Consider the following 21,420-nt stretch of genomic DNA (forward strand, 5'->3'; position numbering starts at 1 on the left):
TATTTTGTTGACTTCCATACTAACACAAAGTTGTTTAACAGTCATCACGGTCTCATAAGGACTCTAAAGAGTTGTTTAGTATACTTAATATTATTAGATAATAGGATACAAACAACACGCAGATAAATATTGCCCTTATTTTTTTTTCAAGTTTTATCTTGAACCAGTATTCTAGCTTTTGGTGCGCACGAATCAAGTTTTTAGAATTAATTCAAGAAGCTTAACCTACTCCATGTACTCTTTACAAGCTTGTTATGTATTCTGCTTGAACTGAGAATGTTTCCAATATCGTACATTCAGTAGTCATCACCACCAAATAAAGAGATATGAAGAGGTGGAAGGAGAGCCTTGGAGCAACGATAAAGTTGTCTTTGTGTGATCTATAGGTCACAGGTTCGAGCCGTGAAAGCAGCTACTAATGCTTTCATTAGGGTAGCAGTGTACATCACAATTCACACACATGGAGTGCGACCCTTCTCAGGATACTGTGTGAACGCAGGATGACTTGTGCACCGGACTAGCTGTTAAAACAATTATAAAGAGGTAGTTCTATCAGTTGTTAAATCAAGATTAATACATAAACTAGTACGTAATACACAAAAAACTTAGTTCTAAAATCAATCAATTTGAGCTGGTGGAGAGATCTTCCACAACTTTTGAACTTTCTACTAGTCTACAGGCTTGTCTGAACATCTTAGTGAGTGATTGACATTAAACGAAAAATAACATGAAGATTACGAGGAAAAAAGGGAAAAAAAATGACACGCCCAGTGGGACTCGAACCCACAATCGCTTGATTAGAAGTCAAGCGCCTTATCCATTAGGCCATGGGCGCTTCTTGTTGTTAGTGCTCTTCAGTAATAACATATTTAGCTTTTTGGGCTATGTGGATACTAATATAATACGCAAAATTACATCCGTAACTAGTGGGAGTATTTGATATCCGTGATGTTCTCTACCAAAATTATTAGACTTGATTTCTAGTATGGTCATTGAACTAATAGAAATTGTCTATGAAAGTCACTTTACTTTGTTTTATAACTGAAAAGTTATTATACTTTGCACATTGTAATTTAAAAGTCACTCAACACTTTTAGGGCTTTATTAAATATTATTTTTCATATTTCTTTTCAGCCCAACCATTTAAATCATGACTCGACCGTTCCATGACCCGTCCCATTTTCTCTTATTTCTGTTATAAAAAACGTAAATATTACTTTGTTGTAGTGTATTATATTGGTTCTCATTATAGTTATACTGAATGTATACATTGGTTTAAGCAAAGTATTAAATAGAGAATAAGAAATTTATCTTAACAAACTAGAGGAGTTAAATTTGAAAGTGAAACAAGAAAATTAACAGCGTTGAAGTGGAAGAAAATAAAAAGGAGGAAGGGAAAATGAGAAAAGTATTTATGCTTGAAATTTTGACTGAGAAATATTAATATAAGAGTAAATTAAAAGACAATAGCCTTGATATTTTAGAACAAGAACGCGCATTGCTTATAGTAAAGATAATGTTACTAGACGATCATTTCTAGTCGAACTGATTTAATACTTTGCTTAAACCAGTATGTTGAAAACCAAGATAATTAACATTAAAGTAATATTTATGTTTTTTTTAACAAAAATAAGAGAAAGTGGGTCGGGTGAAAGAGCGGGTTGAGTCACGGTTTAAATGGGTATTTTTTTTATTGTTTAAATGATTGAGTTAAAAAAAATATAAAAAATAATATTTGATATGACCTAAATAAGTTGAGTGACTTTTGAGTTACAATGTGCAAAGTATGATGACTTTTCGGTTACAAAACAAAGTAAATTGGCTTTCATAAACAATTTCCATTAGTTCAATGACCTTCTGAGAAATTGATTCAAATTATTACAATTCAGTACTTGACATTCAAAAGTAATTCCAAGAATGTATGCCCATACTTCAGACAAGACATGGCGCAACTTCGGATTTTCGAGGACATGGTCCTGGATAGGGAGGTGTGGAGGTCGAGCATTAGGGTTGTAGGTTAGGGGGTAGTTGAGCATTTTTCCAGCTAGTCTGATAGAGTTTGGTCTAGGTCTGCTAGCGGTTGTTGTTCATCACACGATTTTTATTTCCATAATTTATTTTTCAGTTTTATTATTGACATACTTATTGCCCTTCCAATTATTTGTTGTCTCTTACGGTGCTGATTCTATTTGTCTGGTTTCTGTTGTTGTTACAGATATTTTCTCTTTGAGCCAAGGGTCTCCCGGAAACAGCCTCTCTACCCCCGGGTAGGGGTAAGGTCTGCATATACTCTACCCTCCCCAGACCTCACTAGTGGGATTACTATTGGGTTGATGTTATTGTATGCCCATACTGTATCATTTACAAATACGGGAGGAACTATCAAAAATTTAATCTGATAAAAAAAAATCCTAGCTTCTTCCTTGGAGAGGAGATCAAAACTTAACCAAGGCTTTATAATTGAGCCTAAACTGGCTTTGTAATGTTTGTTTCACGTGTACGAAATTAGATTGATGATTGCTATCGAAAAGTATAAGAATCAACCATTTAAATTGAGAATTGAATGAAAATGCGACAAAATTATAGTGAAAGCGCGAGAAATTAATTTATTTATGAAGTAATAAAATTATTTGACAACTTAATCGAGTTGAGTCAGCTCGGCCCGAGTTTTGGCGACCCAAGCTCGATTAGCAAACGAGTTGGGTTAAGCTCGATTTTCCCAGCAGATTTGTTACCCATATGTGCAGTTTCTAAATTTAAAATTACCAGAAAAGAGATACTATTCAATTAAAATGGATAAAATACACCCTTTCATCCCGGATATACACAATTTTATTAAATTTGAAGGCTCAGAAGATTGCTCATACATAACAGGACATTAAAACACAGGCATAGAATTATCTTAAAGAAAAACGCAAAAGCAGCACAACTAGCTAATTGGAGCTATAAGCTGATTTCTTCTTATCTGCACATTGGTGGACATAGGCAACATGTACAAAGTTACCTAGTGGTTGTATTGGTAAATGGTGGTAAATACCTTGGCTAATAGTCAATGAGCGTCCAACAAGAAAAGAATTAGCATAAATCGAAAGATTTTTACCCAAAACTCCGCTATGATACCTCCCAAAGCAAAGTACGCACAAATAGAGAAAGTCTGCCTAAGTCGTGCGGCAGCCCCATGTAACGCCTAATTTAGTGTAGCACCTTAGGTTCCGCCTTCTCCTTGTCGAGTTTCGATTCTAATCTCTCTCTCTCTATCTAATTCATTACCCTCTACTACCGATCTTCTCCCAGAGCTCATTCGTGCTGTTTTTTTTTATTTTTGAAAGAAGGGGCAGAAAAACACCGCCGCTGGTAACAATTCTAAATGAAAGAGAAACAAAAAAGTCCTCTCAACCTTAGACTAAAAGACTCACCACTAGAAAACGGCTAGAAACAACATACTTTAAAGGTTTTATTATTGATATTTAAATGGGCATTCAAGGTCTTTCTTCTGTTGAGTAAGTTCTGAACACAACAAAAATTAGTTACAGACATCTCCAAAACACACTGCTTTAGAAAAGCACTTGGAAGGGATACTGAGCACAGACTCCTACGAATGAACTATAGGGAGCCATTAGACTAATTTCATTTTTTCCAGTATAGCCAGTTCTATCAACAAGAATCGCCCGGTTTATGACTGTACCATATAACACATCAGAGTTACCAAAACATTTGTAGAAATGTGTGATGGCTATAACACTCCATCACATCCCAAAAAGATGTGGACAAAAATAGCAGCAGCTGACAACTGCAGTCTAACACCTTAATCTTCAAGTTCGATAATCTTAACCACTGAAGCATCTCCAACTTTCTGGCAAATGACAACACGGTCGTGAGATTTTATAACTCCTGATGCTTTTCCATGATCAAGAGCAACTTTCAGCACTGACTCATTACTTGCATTCGTAGACTCAGCCTATGAAAGAAAAAATCACTTGATTAAACACAAGCAAAAACGAAGTATATGAACATCCAATCAGCCATTCAAACTGACAATTCTCAAGTTTGAAATAGGCATGGAATATATTGACCTCATTAACTAATTATAAGTAGCACGATAAAATGGAAGAGGGGAAACCGCATAAGTATCCGTAGTAGACAGCAAAAACCCATACAGCAGCAGGCAACCAAACAAGTAGTCTAACTAAGAGGAAGACCTAAATGTAATCAAACATATCAATAACAGAACAAGGTAAGACAAACAACAAACATGAAACACCAAAATGATGAGAAAACATACGGGATGTCGAGGATCAGCCAGCATTGGGAAAAGACCTCGGACAATAAGAGATTGCCTTGCCTGAACATGAAGAAATTAAACAAAAGTTACACCAGATTAAGTAAATAAAAAAATTGAGGAAAAAGCAGATGAAGAAAGTAAAAGAACAAGGAGACAGTAGTAGATCACTACATTGGCAGTGAAACAGGAAAAATGTGATCAACAAATAGTGCAGAGGCTTCAATAGTTAATCGTTGCAATTTCAAAAAATCCCGCATATTGTCACATCAGGAAGAAGGAAAAAAAAAGGTGTGTGAGTGCGTGTGTCTGTTTGGGGTTGGGGTTTTGGGGGGGGGGGGGGGGAGGGGGGCACCAACTTCAGTATTATTATTAGAAGTATTTTATGGTGTATTCCAACATCTGATGGCATAATATCAGTTTAAATGAATAGATCAGTCGAACTACTTAATCAAACGATAAGTCAAAATAGGAAACAGAAATAAGTTTCACTAGTAACAATACTCAGTCTCTACTAATGCATTTAACAGACCATCGGCTGATGAACTAGAATTGATAATTAAAAAAACTTTGAGCTCTAGGTCGTACCTCAAATGCACCACTAAAACTCCACTTCAGTTGATTTGTCTTGAGTCGAGGAATTACAACAGACAATACTGGCATTGTTGGCCTATATTTAGCTATTAATCTGTTTGCATGAGCATAAATTACAACTCTTATAAAGAAAGAGCATCAATATCACAAGAAATATAGTAATAATGACAAACTCTACCTTGCTGCCCTTCCAGATGAAGTGAAACAAATAATTACTGATGCTTTCACTTTAATGGCGGCTCTTACCTAGAGAATAAAGGGATATAGAGTTATTGTGGCAAACGCATACCCAATTCAATTTCCAGAAATCTTTCTTTTCTCGTTTTAAGAAAGGCAGTTGCATTTTAAACTTTAAAAAAAAAGTACCGCTGATGAGGCAATGGATTCCAGGTGCGTCATGGGCTCTCCAACAAATTTGACTGTTTTCTTAAAGTACAAGTCTTGGTTGAAAACCTTCTCCGCCTGCACAGAAATTAATTGCTGATTAGTGCTGCTCGCCGCCAGTAGCTCAAGTAGGTCAAAATGGACAAAATGCTGACTAAAACTAGGAGCCATCGCAGGTAATGTCTATCGAAACTATAATGCCATAAATCTTTGCAACTGAAGATCAAACAAAGAAATGTTTCTTCAGAGCTCAAAGCAATAGAGTACCAAAGTGTTGATGACTGAGCAAGTACTATTGACAGGAAGACGGCTAATAAAAGTAGAAATAATGTCAAATGTTCTGAATGCAGGGAATAAGAATACTACAACAACAACAAACCCAGTTTGATCCCATAAATGGGGTCTGGCTAATAAAAGTAGAAATAATGTCAAATGTTCTGAATACAGGGAATAAGAATGTAATCAGGAATTTAAGATGAGTTACTGCTAAAAGGAAAATTTTTTGTGCAAACATGAGCCACACCACATAGACTGCAAAATGTCATCTTTGATAAAATACATGTTCTTCATTAATGAAAATTAGTGTCTATAAAGGAAGGGGAACTCTGGTAAATGAGAGATGAAAGAAGAGATTAAGAAAAGCATACAACAAAACTAAATATTTTTCTAAAAAAAAGAGCTCAAAAGTTGAAAAGTCGTCACACAAGTATACATTTATGGTTATGTAGTAACTGAGATTTGGAAGGCCCAACTAGAGGAGTCAAAAAGATGGATATGTCGATTCTGTTTCTATTTTAGGCTTCATCACACAGTTCTTTAAAAGATAGCTAGGAGACAATTTCCTAAACTCACAAATATCAGGAAAAAAATTACCTCGAAGCAAATTCTGCCAACAGTGGAAATAGTCTCGACAGGGTATAATCCACGCAGAGTCTCAGCACCAAGAAGAATAGCATCAGTTCCTGAAAGTGTTAAACATTAAAACCTCCAAGAAAAACAAGTTGTCTCAATTAAATATTAAAATGGTACATCAACGTATTCACGACTAATTAGATGTTATATAAAAGGGTAAAAGAACCTCAATCCTTCACATATTAAAAAGTGAGCAGAAAAAGTACCATCCAAGACAGCATTAGCAACATCTGTTGCTTCAGCACGAGTAGGCCTAAGATTGTCGGTCATACTATCGACAACACGTGTTACTACAGCTGGCTTGCCAGCCATGTTACACTTGTGAACAGCAGCCTTCTGGAACAAGAACACCTGCAAACCAACCGATATTAGCCTAGTGACTAGAAATTCTACCTGGAATATTACTCACAAGTTTCACAATGGAGTTAGTATATGTTAGTAAGAGAAACCGTGTCAGAGATGGAGCTTAAAAATAAGAGTGGATTGCAACGTGAAAAGTTTATCGTTTCCATGGGACTTGTAGCCAAGTACCTTCACCTCATATACTCCTAAGTTAAGGTGTAGAGAACACTGTTTGAATTCATAATTAATACCTTTTGGAATTCAAATAGAACCTCTCTAGCAATTCCCTAGTGCCAAATCTTTATCAAAAAACATATGTAAACATTAGTGTTGCAGAAGATAGTTTACCTTTTCAGGTGGAAGATCTATACCGAGGTTTCCACGAGAAAGGATGATGCCATCGGCCTCTTTGAGAATCTCATCAAAATGAGTCAAACCCTACATAGATTACACAAAGGAAGAAAGTAAAATATCAAACCCTTGTAGAATTCATTATATTCGTCATAAACAGAAACCTCATGGAAGTTGGTAAAAACAGAAAACAACCTCACTAAAAATACAAGTTTATCAACTAACCTCAACATTTTCGATTTTAGCAAAGATCTGAGTTTGACTTAGATCACCCAGCTTAGACAAGAACTCACGAGCCTGGATTTTAGCACAAGGAATGAAATCAATTTCATATTCTAATGGTCCACAATGAGTAGACAAATGCAAGCTGTCAATGACAGTAAAAGAATCTAAAAAGACATAGAGAAGATGAAAAGTAATGAAAATACATACCTCACGGACATCCTCAGCATGCCTTGTGTATGATAGTGAAATAAAGTCAATTTTGTTTTTCACACCCCATGTGCTTATAACCTGAATAATATTAACATAACCAAAAGTTCGAACTGAATAAAGAAGGATTCCTATAAAAATAACCACAATAGGACAGAAAACAAAGAGCAAAAAGTAGCTCTATCGAGGCAAACTCTGTATGATCAATGATATATGCTTGCTAACAAACTACAAGTAGTAAGATCATACACAATGTAAATGTTAATACAAGTAGTAAAAAAGTGGGACCTACTTATCAAATTCATATATGTCAATTACAACGTCCCAATAGTCCTATATCCAATAGACAGAAACATTTGAACCCACGCGTACTCAAGAATAAGCAGTTATAACTATGCTAAAAACCAAGTTCTCACAGAAAATTATCTTTAATAGTGTAACTTGAACTTCATTATCTGCAGAAGTGATATAGACATGGTTTTTTTTTATCAATGTCATGAATTTTGAATAACTTACCTCTTTGTCTCTATCAGTGAGGGTAGGCAGATCAATATGTACTTGAGAAGCATGCAGAGTGAACATTGACCCAGCTAAAGTGGCAGAGTTCTTTACCATGCAAATGACATCATCACCATTCACTTCATCTACCTGTGCAGCCACATAGAAATATCTAGTCAAAAAATGAACTTAGACCGCTTTTCTTAATCCAGAGTAGTAGATCGTACAATTACAAACACAATTGTTTAACAATATCGTGTTGTTAAACAACATACCTCGAGCCAAACGGATGTTGTTTCACTTCCTGTGAAGAGGTACTGACCAACAAAAATGGTGTCTCCCTTCTTTACAGCCTGTAAGCAAAATTAACAGCATATCTTAGTACGATGGGTCTAAATAAATACAAATAATTATCACGATGTCTATCATCTTGTTCTCTCCACTAAGTTTTACATTGCATTAACAAATAACTGCTCCCCTTTTGGTTCCTCTAAAAACATCAGGGTTTTACTATGAAAGTTCTATAGGAGTCTGAAAGTGGAAAATCAAAGACAACAGATGTGGGCTGGACCTTGGCTAATCCGCCAAAGTTAATTGGCAAAAGTTCAGAAGATGCTTCTTGGCCTTGATGAGGAGTCAGAGTAACAATTGCATCTGCCTTAAGTGAAATAGCTGTCTCTTTTTTGTTGACAACCTGCAACTCAGCACCCACAGTATCTAGCATAACCTGAACAGAACAAAACAACATCTCTTTTACTACCTTCGTCGATTATCGGACAATGCTCAACGTATCTGATTACACTGCCATCAATGTAAGGATTGCACACATAAATAGAAGTTAAGAAAGCACAAACCTACAACTAAATCTTTCTTACACATTAACTGCACAACCCCAAAACAATTATTTCTCCAGTCCAGTCCAATAAGTCCAATCGAGATGTCAATAAAGACCAAGACAACAACAGAATTTACAAATAACCTAACAGGAGGTAGATCCAGGAACTTAAGACCCATAGCGCACAAGGGTGTAATTAAGTAGTGGGATGAAAACCATGTGAGAACATAGTTCAAATCCAAGGGGAAAAAAGGGCAGTCCGGTGCAAAACGCAGGGTCCGGGGAAGGGCCGCACGGGTGTGATGTGGACAGTCTTACCAAGGGTTAGTGGCTGCTTCCACGGCTCGAACCCGTGACCTATAGGTCACACGAAGACAACTTTACCATTGCTCAAAGGCTCCCCTCATTAAATCTGCCTATTAGTCCACATATGTGGTACTCCTAAGTGCAGACTTAGCTTTAAAAAATCATTGTTTAAAATACTTGTGAACCTGCCATACTTCCCACAGAGAACCAGAGTCTAGAAACCTAATAAATCAACAACAACAACAACAACAAACCCAGTGTAGTCCATAAGTAGACCAAAAAAAAGACAAAAATATATTGTTATACATACAGCACAAAGCTTCTTAGTGGCTTTAATAGCAGCCTTCAAGTTCTCCAAAGTCTCCTGGTGATACTCTGAATCGCCCCATGAAAAATCAAATCTTGCCACTGCCAGAACATTAAAACAATCAAAGATACACCATTATACATCTTTCATCAATACAAATCCAAAAAGGGAAAAACCCAATAAATAAAAAGGCTTGAATTTCAATATTACCAGACATTCCAGCTTTAAGACAAGCAGAAATAGCTTCAACGGATCGAGATTTAGGACCCAAAGTCCCAACAATTTTAGTCATTGCTGGGAAAAAATTCTGCAAGATTAAAAAATAAACAAACCCCATCAATTAAAAAACAATCTTTAAACAAAAAACACATAAAATCACATGTAAACATAGATCTGACACAATAAATATGTTAAAAAGATGATTTTTTTAAAGAGACTTACAGCTTTAGATGGCTCTAAGATTGAGGCCATCCTGATGGGTTCTTCAAGTAGTAAGTGATTTGAATGCATGTTTGCTGAATTAATCAAAGACTTTGATGAAGAAAAATGAAAACTTTAATATACTGAGTTGTGAGGATTCAACGTTGAAAGGAGAAAAGAGAGAGAGAGAGAGAGGGGAAGAGGTCTTTTTCTGTTTGGGGTTTTGATTCTTTTTGTAGGGACTTTGTGGAAAGCTGGGGGCTGCTATTGGAATTGGAGTAACTAGAGTTTAGTGCATTCGTTTTCTTTTCCCCCAAGAATTAGAATTTTCTTGCAACTAGGGTAATCAAATTTTTAGGTTTTTCTTTAGTTTTTAGTTTAGTAAAAGGGGGTGCTATTTAGTCTTTGGTATATTCTGTGGATCTGATTCCAACCTATGTCTATACCTATAAAAACTATAATGCACACTTGTATAAAAATATCTAAATTCACTCCTCAACTATTAAGGATGTTTGAAAATTGCCCTCCCTATATTTAGCTTTGAGCCTGGTCAATGTTTTGAAATGATGAATTTAAGGTGTCGAAATACTTTTGGAAAAAGATTTAAATTTACGGGTGTGTTTGGTACCAACAAAAATATTTTTCTCGAAAAATAATAAAGTCATTCCTGAAAAATGAATGGTTTTATTACTTGTTTTTACATGTTTGGTTAGTGAATTTTAGGATCCGTTTGGCCATAAATTTTGCCAAAATAAATTTGAGTTTTATTTGACAAACACATGTTTGGTCATAGATTTTGCTTACATTTTGGCAATATCCCAAATTCCAAATCCCAAATCCGTTTGGCCATAAATTTTGCCAAAATAAATTTGGGTTTTATTTGACAAACACATGTTTGGTCATAGATTTTGCTTACATTTTGGCAATATCCCAAATTCCAAATCCCAAATCCCAAAATCAGCTCAATAGCTGTTTTTGGGCCAAAATATCACTATTATATTTTTTAAAAATTGCCCCAAATTTTTGTATTTTATAAAAGAGCTCACTATTTATTATTTTGTAACAATGTCGCTTCGTCTTCTCGGTCACCTAATAGTGTATCATGTAGTTCATTAGATAAATATTAATTTTGTATCAAATTTATTTATGTTTAGGATTATGGTTTGCGATAATATAATGAATGTTATTCATAATGGTATTGTTGCGTATTCGTGATAGGTTTTAGAACTTGTGGGTATAAGTCATGTTTCATGTTTTTCCAAAATAAACTTGAAAAATATGTTTTGAAAACTGATGTCCAAACACATTTTCATCTTTAAACTAAACTTGACCAAAATCAGATTTTTCAGAACAAATTTGGAATCTATGGCCAAACGCTAGCTTAGTATTTTGTATCCAAAAATTATATTTTGGAAACATAAACATAAAAAATAGAAATATAGAAGAAGCCAAAAAATAGTCCTAACTCACTGAATTCACAGTATTTCCTTAAGGAAGTTAATTCACTCATGTATCTAAGGTTTAGGATTATTTTCTCCCAGGATAGAACGGATAATCACACTAGTATAGCGGTACTTCAAATACTAGTGTACAGCAAATACAAATGGCAGCAGTGAATCACGCTTACTTTGTTTTCGTAAGAAAATAATGTAGAAAGGAAGAAGAGATTTCAAAATTTTCATAAGGAAAATCTGAGAGAATGGCATGGTATTTATAGACAACAGGTTGGGTTCAAAAGAGTTTGATAGAATTAATCTGCTTTCCTTGGCGAGCGTTTCATCAAGCTTTCACTTTTTTGATCGACAAAGAGGGACCAGCCTCGTCGTGGTAATTAGAGGACAGTCAGACTAACTCCAAAAAAAACTATCATTCGAGAAAGCGCCCCCCTTTCTGCCTTTCTTGCTTGATTCGTCTTTCATCTCAGTGTCTTATCCAGAGGACTGACTCTAACTAGGGGGTGCCCTCGTAAAGACTGAAATCTCGTTACGCCATTGCAGGCCTTCGGAGTCGGTGATCTGTTCGGCCTAGGCCTCGTTCCTAAAAAGTGCGTTAGCGCGAGGTTCCTGCTATGGTGAAGTGAAAGATCTTTCACTCCGGGATTAGAACGACTTATGGTGTAACGGAGGAGAGAAGGTGAACCAGCTGGATCGAAGTAGTACATTATACATCTGCCTGCCAGCAACAAATCAAACTTCGTGAAGTATCGTGCTCCACTCAATTGATCGAAAAGGAAGATGTGCAACTCTTTTACGTGGCCTTTCACGTAAAATGACTATTTACGCAAAATAAAATATGAGGAAAAGTTAAATTACCATTACAGAAATTGTTGATTTGTATTAAAATATTAGTATTACAGATTTGACCAAATAAATTTGGTCAAAAAAAAAATCATTCACTTGACCAAATTTGAATCTGAATCTGAAGCTGAACTAAGCGACAACGACGATGCTAGGCTTGACTTTTCCTCAAAATTTTTAAGAGTTAGAAGAAATGTAATTATATATATACCTAACAAATGAGCTTTCCTCCTCCAATATGGGACAATGCTCCTTTGTAAATGAGAGAAATTTAAAAAAAACCATCATTTTTTATTCACACTTTTTTTGAACTAATAGCCTCAACAATGAGTAGAAAACTTTTTTCAGAAAGTATTTTCTAGTATTTGATTGTGAGTAGAAAATATTTATTTAAAAAATATATAATTTAGCCAAACACTATGGGACAGATGTGAAGGTACGAGGGGATTGGGTGGTGCGGGTGGGGGTGGGATGGTTTAGGGTTTTGGGATGGGGTAGGATGGGGACAGGGTAGGAGGGTGGGGTGGGGAGGGAAAGATAGAAAAAGTTTTGAAAAATATTTTCTCTCCTCTTGATAGGGAAAATATTTTCCTTCAATTAGAGGAAGGTGAGTTTATGAGGAAAATATTTTTCAAAATATTTAAACCAAACGTGAAAAATTGGAAAACATTTTCTTGTTATCAAACACACCCTACCTCTCTAATTTTGAATGTGTTTTAAAATTGCCTTCGTTATACTTCCTATAAATAACTAAGAAGTAAAGTTAATTAGCAGAGTATCGTCTTTGATATATTCAATAGCCGCATGAAATCAACTCTTTTTAGTAACAAGAATTCGCATATAACATATGGATATCGAAAGGGTAAAGTGATGTTGCCTTAATAATAAAAAACCAATACTTAATTGACATTAGCGTTTGTTTTTTTTAAATCGTTGGTTAATTGACATATTTGAGAAATAACTTGAAAAAATACATATTGTTTAGAGTTAGAATAAAAATTGATTTTTAATATAAAGTTGGAGGAAGAAAATACTATTCATCTAATATATCTTTATAATGAGTATTTATTAAGATATATATGTGAAGTGATAGAGGGGATTAAACATGAAAAACACCGGTTACAAAGAAGATAGGTATCATGTGATATGCGACCACATTTGCAAATATCTGCATTATAAACACAAATTTTATCTAACTTTACTAAATTGATTATTTTTACAGCTTCAAACGATCGAATTCAAGTATTTTGTTATGTAACAACAAAAAAAATTTAATATTTCGATGAGTGCAACAATTTTTTCACGTCAATTGCTTTAAATAATTCTTTTTGATTTCTTATATATAATTTTTAATAAATTTAATTTATTGTTTCTTCATATCTAATTGACTAAAAATCTACGTGCAACGCACGTACATAGAAACTAGTATTATATTAAAAGCACGAATACCCTTAGTGAAATGTCGTTCGCCCTTTTTACCCTTTTAAAATAGAGTTCACACGAGACAAAATAGTCTTATAATTATTTTTTTAATATTTAAAAATAATTATTTTAATTTTTCCTAATATTTAGAAATAATTATTTAATTGTTTCCCTAATTCTTAGGATTTAATTTTTAATTCGTTCCAATTCTAGAATTCATACGCTTTCAACTCCATTTAGATTTAGGAATATTAAATAAGCACTTTCAATTACAAAACTAGGATAGTTTCGACAACTTTAATTTTATGAGTATTTGTTTCTTTCTTTTTCTTCTAACTTTCGTAGGCCGCTTGCCTTTTATTTTATTAGAATATATTTGAGGTTAGTAAAAAATCTTTTCAAAGATATAATTTTAAGAGCACAAATTATCTCACTAAATAATATTAAAGCATTTACCATTTTATACGTGAAACAAAATAGTAAAAAAAAATGAGGCTACAATTTGCCGAAAATCATTTATAGATGTTTATGAAAGTAAAAAATAAATACAACAAAATAAGAAATCATAACAAATTAAAAAAAAAATTAGAAAGCAAAATGTTTTTGTAAATTTGATCATAAAACTATTTTTAGAAAATATAAGCAATTAAAATATTTTTTTAATCAAATTGGATTTACTTTTAAAAAATATTTATTTAAATGAGAACTTATTATAAGAACACAAGAAAATTAAAACACTACATACGTGGGAATTGATGAAAAGAATAAATTCTAATTTTGATCTTAATATGAATTTATATTCTAAGTCCTTTCAAGATAGTATGAACATAGCCCTTTCATAATCAAACAATTGCAAGTAATACTACTATAGTCATATACTCTTGTTTTTCATATAAAACAACGTCCGGATGCATCCAGATGAAGAATATGAGATGTACGATTATGTATTTAGACAAAAAAAGAAAAGAAATGTAGATTAATCATACTATAACAGCTGAATTAATTTACTTTCGCAATAATAATTTACCTTTGTAATAATAATTTATTCTTTTCAAATATGTTGAAACAATTCCTATGTAGTAGTATTAATTAAAGCAATCGAACAATTTGCATTTTGATCATGAGAAAAAAAATGTCATTTGTAAGTTAGTCAATCATATTTTTGTCTTTTAGAATGCTATCAAAATACAGGATACATGTACTCTAATACTAGTTTACCAAAAAAGGCATGCTTCCTTTTGGTATATTCAGCGGATTTGATTTCTACATCTTTCTGGTCCATGTTTAATGCTTCTCTGGTGCTGTACTTTGTACGTTGTCTCTAATTAATTTTATGTTTAAGTTTTGTATATTATTAAAATGTTAAAATATAAGTAAAAGTCTCTATAAAATAAACAACCACTTGTAATTACAATATAACATAAGCACATTTTTTCAATATCTGAATTGCTCTGCACATATTGATAAAAAGATTAAAGTTTAAGAATTGACTGTAATTAATTACGTGTGAGACATAAATATCTTTTTTTCCCTTTAATTTCATGTAGTGGGGGTTGTATAAGCCTGAATTATGTCTAACTATATATAATCACAACTAATGAATAGCACGGATAGAATAACAGTCCAAATTGGTTACTGTGTCCCTCCCCATCTCCTACTCCGATTAATATCTATAATTCATTTGATTAAACTACTACATATTATGAGTCATATCCAACGATATATTTCTTAATTAGATTTTTATTTAAATTATCGGAAAACTCTCATTTTAATTGCTCCAGCGCATATGTTGAATAATTCTTTTATGCGTTCATTTATCTTTCAGGAACAATCAAGTGGTTCTCCCAGAGAACGTCAAGAGTTCTTTGCCAAATTTCTATTAAATCAATGGATAAGAAAAGGAAAGAATACAATGATAATTAAACCAACACATTGTGTTGAAGAGTTCTAATAGTACACGTCAAACTTCTCTATATGTATTTTGGCTACTATAACGAATTATTGTACCGAGAGCATATGCTATAACAAAATATGAAATATTGATTCCAAAAAAAAAAGTGACCACTATAATAAAATATTATTATAGAGGGCGGTTATTATGAAAAAAATTGATTGTACCACTAAACTATGTATTTTGGTTATTTTAGGCATTATTTGGTTGAAGCTAAAAAAAAAATAACATGATATGCAAGTGTGTTTGAACATAAATTTCAGTTAGACAAAAGTTAAAGATTTGAGTAAGAACTTTATTTTGCTTGAAATACTTTCTAACAAAGTTTCAGTATGTCATCAATATTTTAAATATTAAATTCATTTATTTTGTAAATACTCATGACCAAACTTGTATCAAACATAAATTTCATTTTTTTTTGCAAATAACGAAATACTAGTATAGCAGTATTATTTATGGTCAAACTTGTGGGGTTTACTTGGGAAGGAATTAATCGAGTACAGAATAAAGTACGAAAGGTAGAGGTTACTGTCGTGTCCTTTGAACAAGTTCTAGAAGTAGCATTCTTTTCAAAAGAAAAAACAGACAACAACACATGTTTGAGGTCATTTCTTCGTTGGCTGGCGCCTCTCTTTTGTCAGACTGTTGACGAAACAAAACAAACCAGTAGTTCAGTACTCGCAAAGGCCAAACCTTTCGTTGACTCTTTTCCTCTCTTTTTTTGCACCTGTAAAATATTGTCAAACTCTACGGGTAGATATTTAGAGGCAGAACTAACAGCCGTTTGGACATAAAATTTGATGAAGATTTTTTCAAAAATTTTCACTTTTTTTCAAAATCAGTGTTTGTTCATAAAATTTCTAATTTTTACTTGAAAATGTATTTTGAAAATCGCAAAAAGCTATTTTTCAAAATTTTCATTCAAATCACTCACAAAACTTCAAAAACAACCAAAACTAAAATATATGTCCTCTAATGACCCAAAATATCATCTTTACATTTAATAAGTAATTTTGTGTTCTAAGACCTCGAAAAGCACTAATTTATCATTCCTCGACTTGCGTTCGCAGTCCGTAAAATTTTTTCGGAAAGTTTTTATGTGAAAATGGATTAAAATGTGAAATAGAGTCTTAAAACTCAATTGAGTTAACTTTGATCAACATTTTTAGCAAACAGACCAGGATCAGTATTTTGACAGTTGCGGTAGCTCTGTATCATGATTTGGGACCTGGGCGTATGCACGAAATTTAATTTGGAGGTCCCTAGCTCAAGTTATGACCATTTAACGGAAACTAATAATTTAAAGGCTAAAGATTTTCAAGTTTGACCACGGGGTTGACTTTTTGATATCAGAGCCAGAATCCGATTCTGGAAATTTAAATAGCTCCGTTATGTTATTTAGGACTTGTGTGCCAAATTTGAAGTCATTTCGGATTCACTTAATATGTTTTGGCACGAGATTTGCAAATGGAAAAGTTTAAAACTCAAAGTTCGAATCGAGGTGTGAATTGTAATTTTGATGTTGTTTGGCGTGAATTGAAACTCCGAGTAAGTCCGTATAATATTTCTGGACTTGTTGGAATATTCGGACGAGGTCCTGAGTGGCTCAGATGAGTTTCGGACGAGCCATAGAGCAATTGGAACCTGTTGCCCAGTGCTGGTTCTGGTGTGTCGCACCTGCGACATTTTGTGCGCATGCGTGTGGCCGCTCCTCCGGAATACCAGTCGATTATACGACATTGGGCAGCCTTTCCGAGCTCCGCTTCTGCGGAGAAATGAGCGCAGGTGCGAAACCGCATCCGCAATAGACAAGTCGCTTCTGCGAGGACGACCGCTTCTGCGGTCACTTGTGCGCTTCTGCGATGTCGCATATGCGACATTTTTGGGCGCAGATGCGGCCAGTAGTCAAGCTGCACTGTTCCGCAAATGCGAGCTTTGTCTCGCAAATGCAAGACCGCAGATGCAAAAATATAGGCCGCAAATACGAAAATGCTAGGCAGAACCATTTTTACTCATTTTTTAGTTTAAGTCTCGGATTTTAGCGATTCTAAAGGGGGTTTTCACGATTTTGAATTGGGTAAGTGTTTTATAATCAAAAGTAATTATATTTCACGAATCCATGTCTATATTCATCATTTATTTCGGATTTAGATAGAAGAAATGGATTTTTTGTAAAACTTTCCAAAAACGAAAAATTTAGATTTGAAGGTCCATTTGACATTGGAATTGGATAATTTTTGTATGGTTGAACTCGTAGCGAAACGGGTATTCGTATTTCGCGAGTTTTTCCGATATTTGAGACGTGGGTCCTACTGTCGAATATTTTAATGAATTTCGGATTTTTATCCGGAAAATTAATAAATTCATATGGAATTAAATCCTATGATTCATATTGAGTATATTGAATTGTTTATGAATAGATTTGAAGCTTTTGGAGACAAATTTAGAAGGAAAAGATGTGGTCGAGTAATTGATTGGTATTTGCAAAGCGAGGTAAGTGTCGTGGTTAACCCTGACTTGAGGGAATTGAACCCTTAAATTATGACTTGCATGTGAACGACGTATAGGCGAGGTGACGAGTGTCTATACGTCGTCAAATTAATTATTTACCTGCTTACTTGAAAAATCATAAATTGTTTTAAATCATGAATTAATTATTATAATAATTATTTCTCTCCTATTCTTTGGCAAATATTAATTCTTCAATTTCTGCATTAATTGTTACATGCTATTTGAATTATGTGCCTTAATTGTCATTTGACATTTAGTATATTAAATATTAAACTGCATATTTTCTCTATGATTTCCATAATAATTTGCTATTTGCCTTTGTTTGTTTCATAATTAAATCATAATTATTGTATACTTGTTCTCTTATAATTTTATATTAATTGTTGCACTTATTGAGAAAATTTCTTCTATAAGAATTGGTAAATGAAAATGTTGGAGGAGCGGGTTGCACGCCGCAACAAAATTGATTATAATGATTTTATAGGAGGATCGGGTTGCACGCCGAAACAGAATTAATTAAAAGCCCATATTGGAGGATCGGGTTGCACGCCGCAACAGACTTGATTAAAATGAATATATTGGAGGAGCGGGTTGCACGCCGCAACAGAATTGAATGTGAATACATTGTGAGAGCGAGCTGCACGTTGCAACAGATTTGATGGAAATGATAATTGGTTATGACTGCTAAGTTGGCTTCAATTATTATAAATGAGTTACCCGATATATTTCTATTATTGTTGTTGTTACTAATATTGCGTACATGTAATGTAAGTGACCCGCCTTAGCCTCGTCACTACTTCGTTGAGGTTAGGCTCAGCACTTACCAGTACATGGGGTCGGTTGTACTGATACTATATTCTGCACTTCTTATGCAGATTTTGGAATTGGTCCCAGTGGCATACCATAGACTTGCTCGGATTTCAGCTACCAGAGGAGGCTTGAGGTATAACTGGATGGCGTCCGCTGTTCTGAAGTCCCCATCTATTTTACTTTAGTTGAGTGTTTATTTTCAGACAGCTTTATTTTATTCAGACCTTTATTTGTATTATTCTGGAAGCTCGTACACTTGTGACACCAATTTTGGGATGGTATTTAGACACCGTTGTTTTTAAGAATTATTCACTATATTTTAGACTTTACTTCCGTATTTGTTTCTTTTATTATTAATAAATTTAAAAATTATTTTAAAATGAATAATATTATTCTAACGTTGGCTTGCCTAGTAAGTGAAATGTTAGGTGCCATCACGATCCGAAGGTGAAAATTTCGTGTCGTGACAGTTGGTATCAGAGCACTAGATTACATAGGTCTCACGAGTCACGAGTAAGCTTAGTAGAGTCTGAAGGATCGGTACGGAGACGTCTGTACTTATCTCTCAGAGGCTATGAAGTTTAGGAACAATATCACTTCTTTCTTATTCTGTCGTGCGAATTTATTCTATCATCGATAATTGAACCATTCTACTCTTATTCTCTCGCAGATGGTGAGAACACGTAATACCTCTACCGATGGATAGGGACCAGAACCCCCGGTGGCAACTATGGCTAGGGGTAGAGGTCGAGGCCGAGGTCGTGCTAGAGGCCGAGGCAGAGGCCAAGGTAGAGCTCAGTCCAGAGCTCGAGCAGCTGCACCTATTGAAAAACCTCAGGTGGACCTTCACGAGGAGGTTCCAGTTCAGAATGTACCAGTTGGACCAGTTCAGGTCCCAGAAGGATTCATAGCCACTCCAGTGCTTCAAGACGCTCTAGTCCGATTGGTGAGTCTTATAGAGGGTGTGGATCAGAATGGTACATTTCCAGTGGCACCAACCGTCTCACAGGCTGGGGGAGGAGCACAAACTCCCACTACTCCCGCTCCGGAGCAGATGGCTCCCCAGAATCAGGCTCCAGCAGCCCCGCTAGTTGGGGTAGTTCCGCCAGTTATTGTGGCATAGATCAGTGATAGGCCCGCCATGTCTTTTGAGGCCTTATTGAGACTAGATAAGTTTACTAATCTTTTTCCAGTTCACTTAAGTGGTACACCTTCTGAGGACCCACATGATTATCTTGAATGTTGCCACGAGGTGCTGCAGAACATGGGTATAGTTGAGACCAATAGGGTTGATTTTGCTGTATTTCAGATGACGGGTTACGCCAAGAGGTGGTAGAGAGATTATACATTGGCCAGACCAGTTGGATCGCCTGCACTTACCTGGGAACAGTTCTCTCAGCCATTCCTGGAGAATTTCCTTCCTATCACACTGAGAGGAGTTCCACAAGCAATTTGAGCGTCTACAATAGGGCAGTATGACTGTTACTCAGTATGAGTCCCGTTTTGTGAATTTGGCATGTCATGCTCTCATTTTACTACTTACTGAGGAAGAGAGAGTGAGGATGTTTATTGAGGGACTCACTCACCCTATCAGGCTTCAGATGGCCAAGGAGACCGGAAGTGAAATTTCTTTTCAGGCGACTGCTAATGTCGCGAGAAGAATCAAGATGGTTCTTGCACAAGAGAGAGGCCAGAGGTCTGACAAGAGGCCTCGTCGGTTCGGTGATTTCAGTGGCGCCTCGTCTGAAGGCAGGGGTAATTTTGATAGGGGTCATCCTCCCAAACCGTTTCATTCAGCACTTCATGCATCTCCCGGTGCTTCAGGGAGTCACGGTCCTATTATGCCTTACTATGGACAGCTAGCATTTAGTGCGCATTTAGCTCCTATCAATGCACCGCCACTCTAGAGTTACTACAGCAGTTATCCGGCCCATTTGGGTCAGCTTCAGCTTCAGCAGCCACGGCATCAGGATGGGTGTTATGTGTGTGGGGACATTGGTCACATCAGGAGGTATTGCCCTAGATTGGCGAGTGACAGATCTCGGCAAGATTCTCGTGCCATCATACCGGCACCGGTTGCTTCACCGCATGCTCAGCCAACTAGAGGTAGGGGTCAGACAGCTAGAGGTGAAGGTCAGGCCATTAGAAGTGGAGGTCAGGCCATTAGAGGTAGAGATCAGACCATTAAAGGTGGAGGCCAGCCAGCTAGAGGCCGTCCTAGGGATGCAGTTCAGAGTGGTGGGGCTCAGCACCGATATTATATTTTTCCAGCTAGGCTTGAGGTCGAGTCATCTGATGCTCTGATCACAGGTATTATTCCAGTTTTCCATAGAGATGCTTTGGTTTTATTTGATCCAGGATCTAATTATTCCTATGTGTCCTTCTATTTTGCTTCATATTTGGTTGTGCCTTGTGATTCTCTGAATGCTTCTGTATGTGTATCTACACCGGTGGAATACTTTGTTGTAGTAGATCATGTCTATCGTTTGTGTGTGGTTACTATTGGTAATCTTGAGACTAGTGTGGATCTTCTACTTCTTGATATGGTAGATTTTGATGTCATCTTGGGTATGGATTGGTTGTCCCCTTATCATGCTATATTGGATTGTCATGCCAAGACAGTGACCCTAGCTATGCCGGGGTTACCTCGGTTAGAGTGGAAAGGAACTCCTGGCCATTCTGCCAGTAGGGTTATTTCTTATATGAAAGCTCAGCGTATGGTAGAGAAAAGGTGTCTAGCCTATTTGGCTTATATTCGTGATCCCAGTG

At 35.4% G+C, this 21,420-nt stretch overlaps 1 protein-coding gene and 1 non-coding gene across 2 annotated transcripts; both read right to left on the reverse strand.

Moving 5' to 3' along the window:
* Positions 1 to 762: 762 nt before the first annotated feature.
* On the reverse strand, positions 763 to 835 carry TRNAR-UCU (transfer RNA arginine (anticodon UCU)). Its single transcript has one exon. It is a non-coding gene; the product is annotated as a tRNA-Arg (tRNA).
* Positions 836 to 3,430: 2,595 nt separating this feature from the next.
* Positions 3,431 to 10,009, reverse strand: LOC107821513 (pyruvate kinase 1, cytosolic-like). Its single transcript, XM_075247067.1, has 16 exons — positions 9,682 to 10,009; positions 9,451 to 9,547; positions 9,244 to 9,341; positions 8,364 to 8,519; positions 8,068 to 8,145; positions 7,811 to 7,942; positions 7,295 to 7,375; positions 7,088 to 7,159; positions 6,860 to 6,949; positions 6,376 to 6,520; positions 6,131 to 6,219; positions 5,240 to 5,335; positions 5,052 to 5,119; positions 4,868 to 4,967; positions 4,283 to 4,342; positions 3,431 to 3,958 (listed from the first exon to the last, which is right to left on the reverse strand). The coding sequence occupies exons 1-16, from the start codon at positions 9,748 to 9,750 to the stop codon at positions 3,806 to 3,808; spliced, it is 1,584 nt and encodes a 527-aa protein (XP_075103168.1). The 5' UTR covers positions 9,751 to 10,009; the 3' UTR covers positions 3,431 to 3,805.
* Positions 10,010 to 21,420: the final 11,411 nt, after the last annotated feature.

This window comes from Nicotiana tabacum, chromosome 24 (assembly GCF_000715075.1).
Source record: "Nicotiana tabacum cultivar K326 chromosome 24, ASM71507v2, whole genome shotgun sequence".
Lineage (NCBI taxonomy): Eukaryota > Viridiplantae > Streptophyta > Magnoliopsida > Solanales > Solanaceae > Nicotiana > Nicotiana tabacum.

Bases quoted from the DNA above. Each gene is read 5' to 3' on its own strand.
- LOC107821513 (XM_075247067.1), bottom strand. From the start codon at position 9,750: ATGCATTCAAATCACTTACTACTTGAAGAACCCATCAGGATGGCCTCA. The intron at 6,220-6,375 runs GTACTTTTTCTG...TAACACTTTCAG, and splicing joins TGCTAATGCTGTCTTGGATG to GAACTGATGCTATTCTTCTT. The intron at 5,120-5,239 runs GTACTTTTTTTT...TTTATTCTCTAG, and splicing joins AATCCATTGCCTCATCAGCG to GTAAGAGCCGCCATTAAAGT.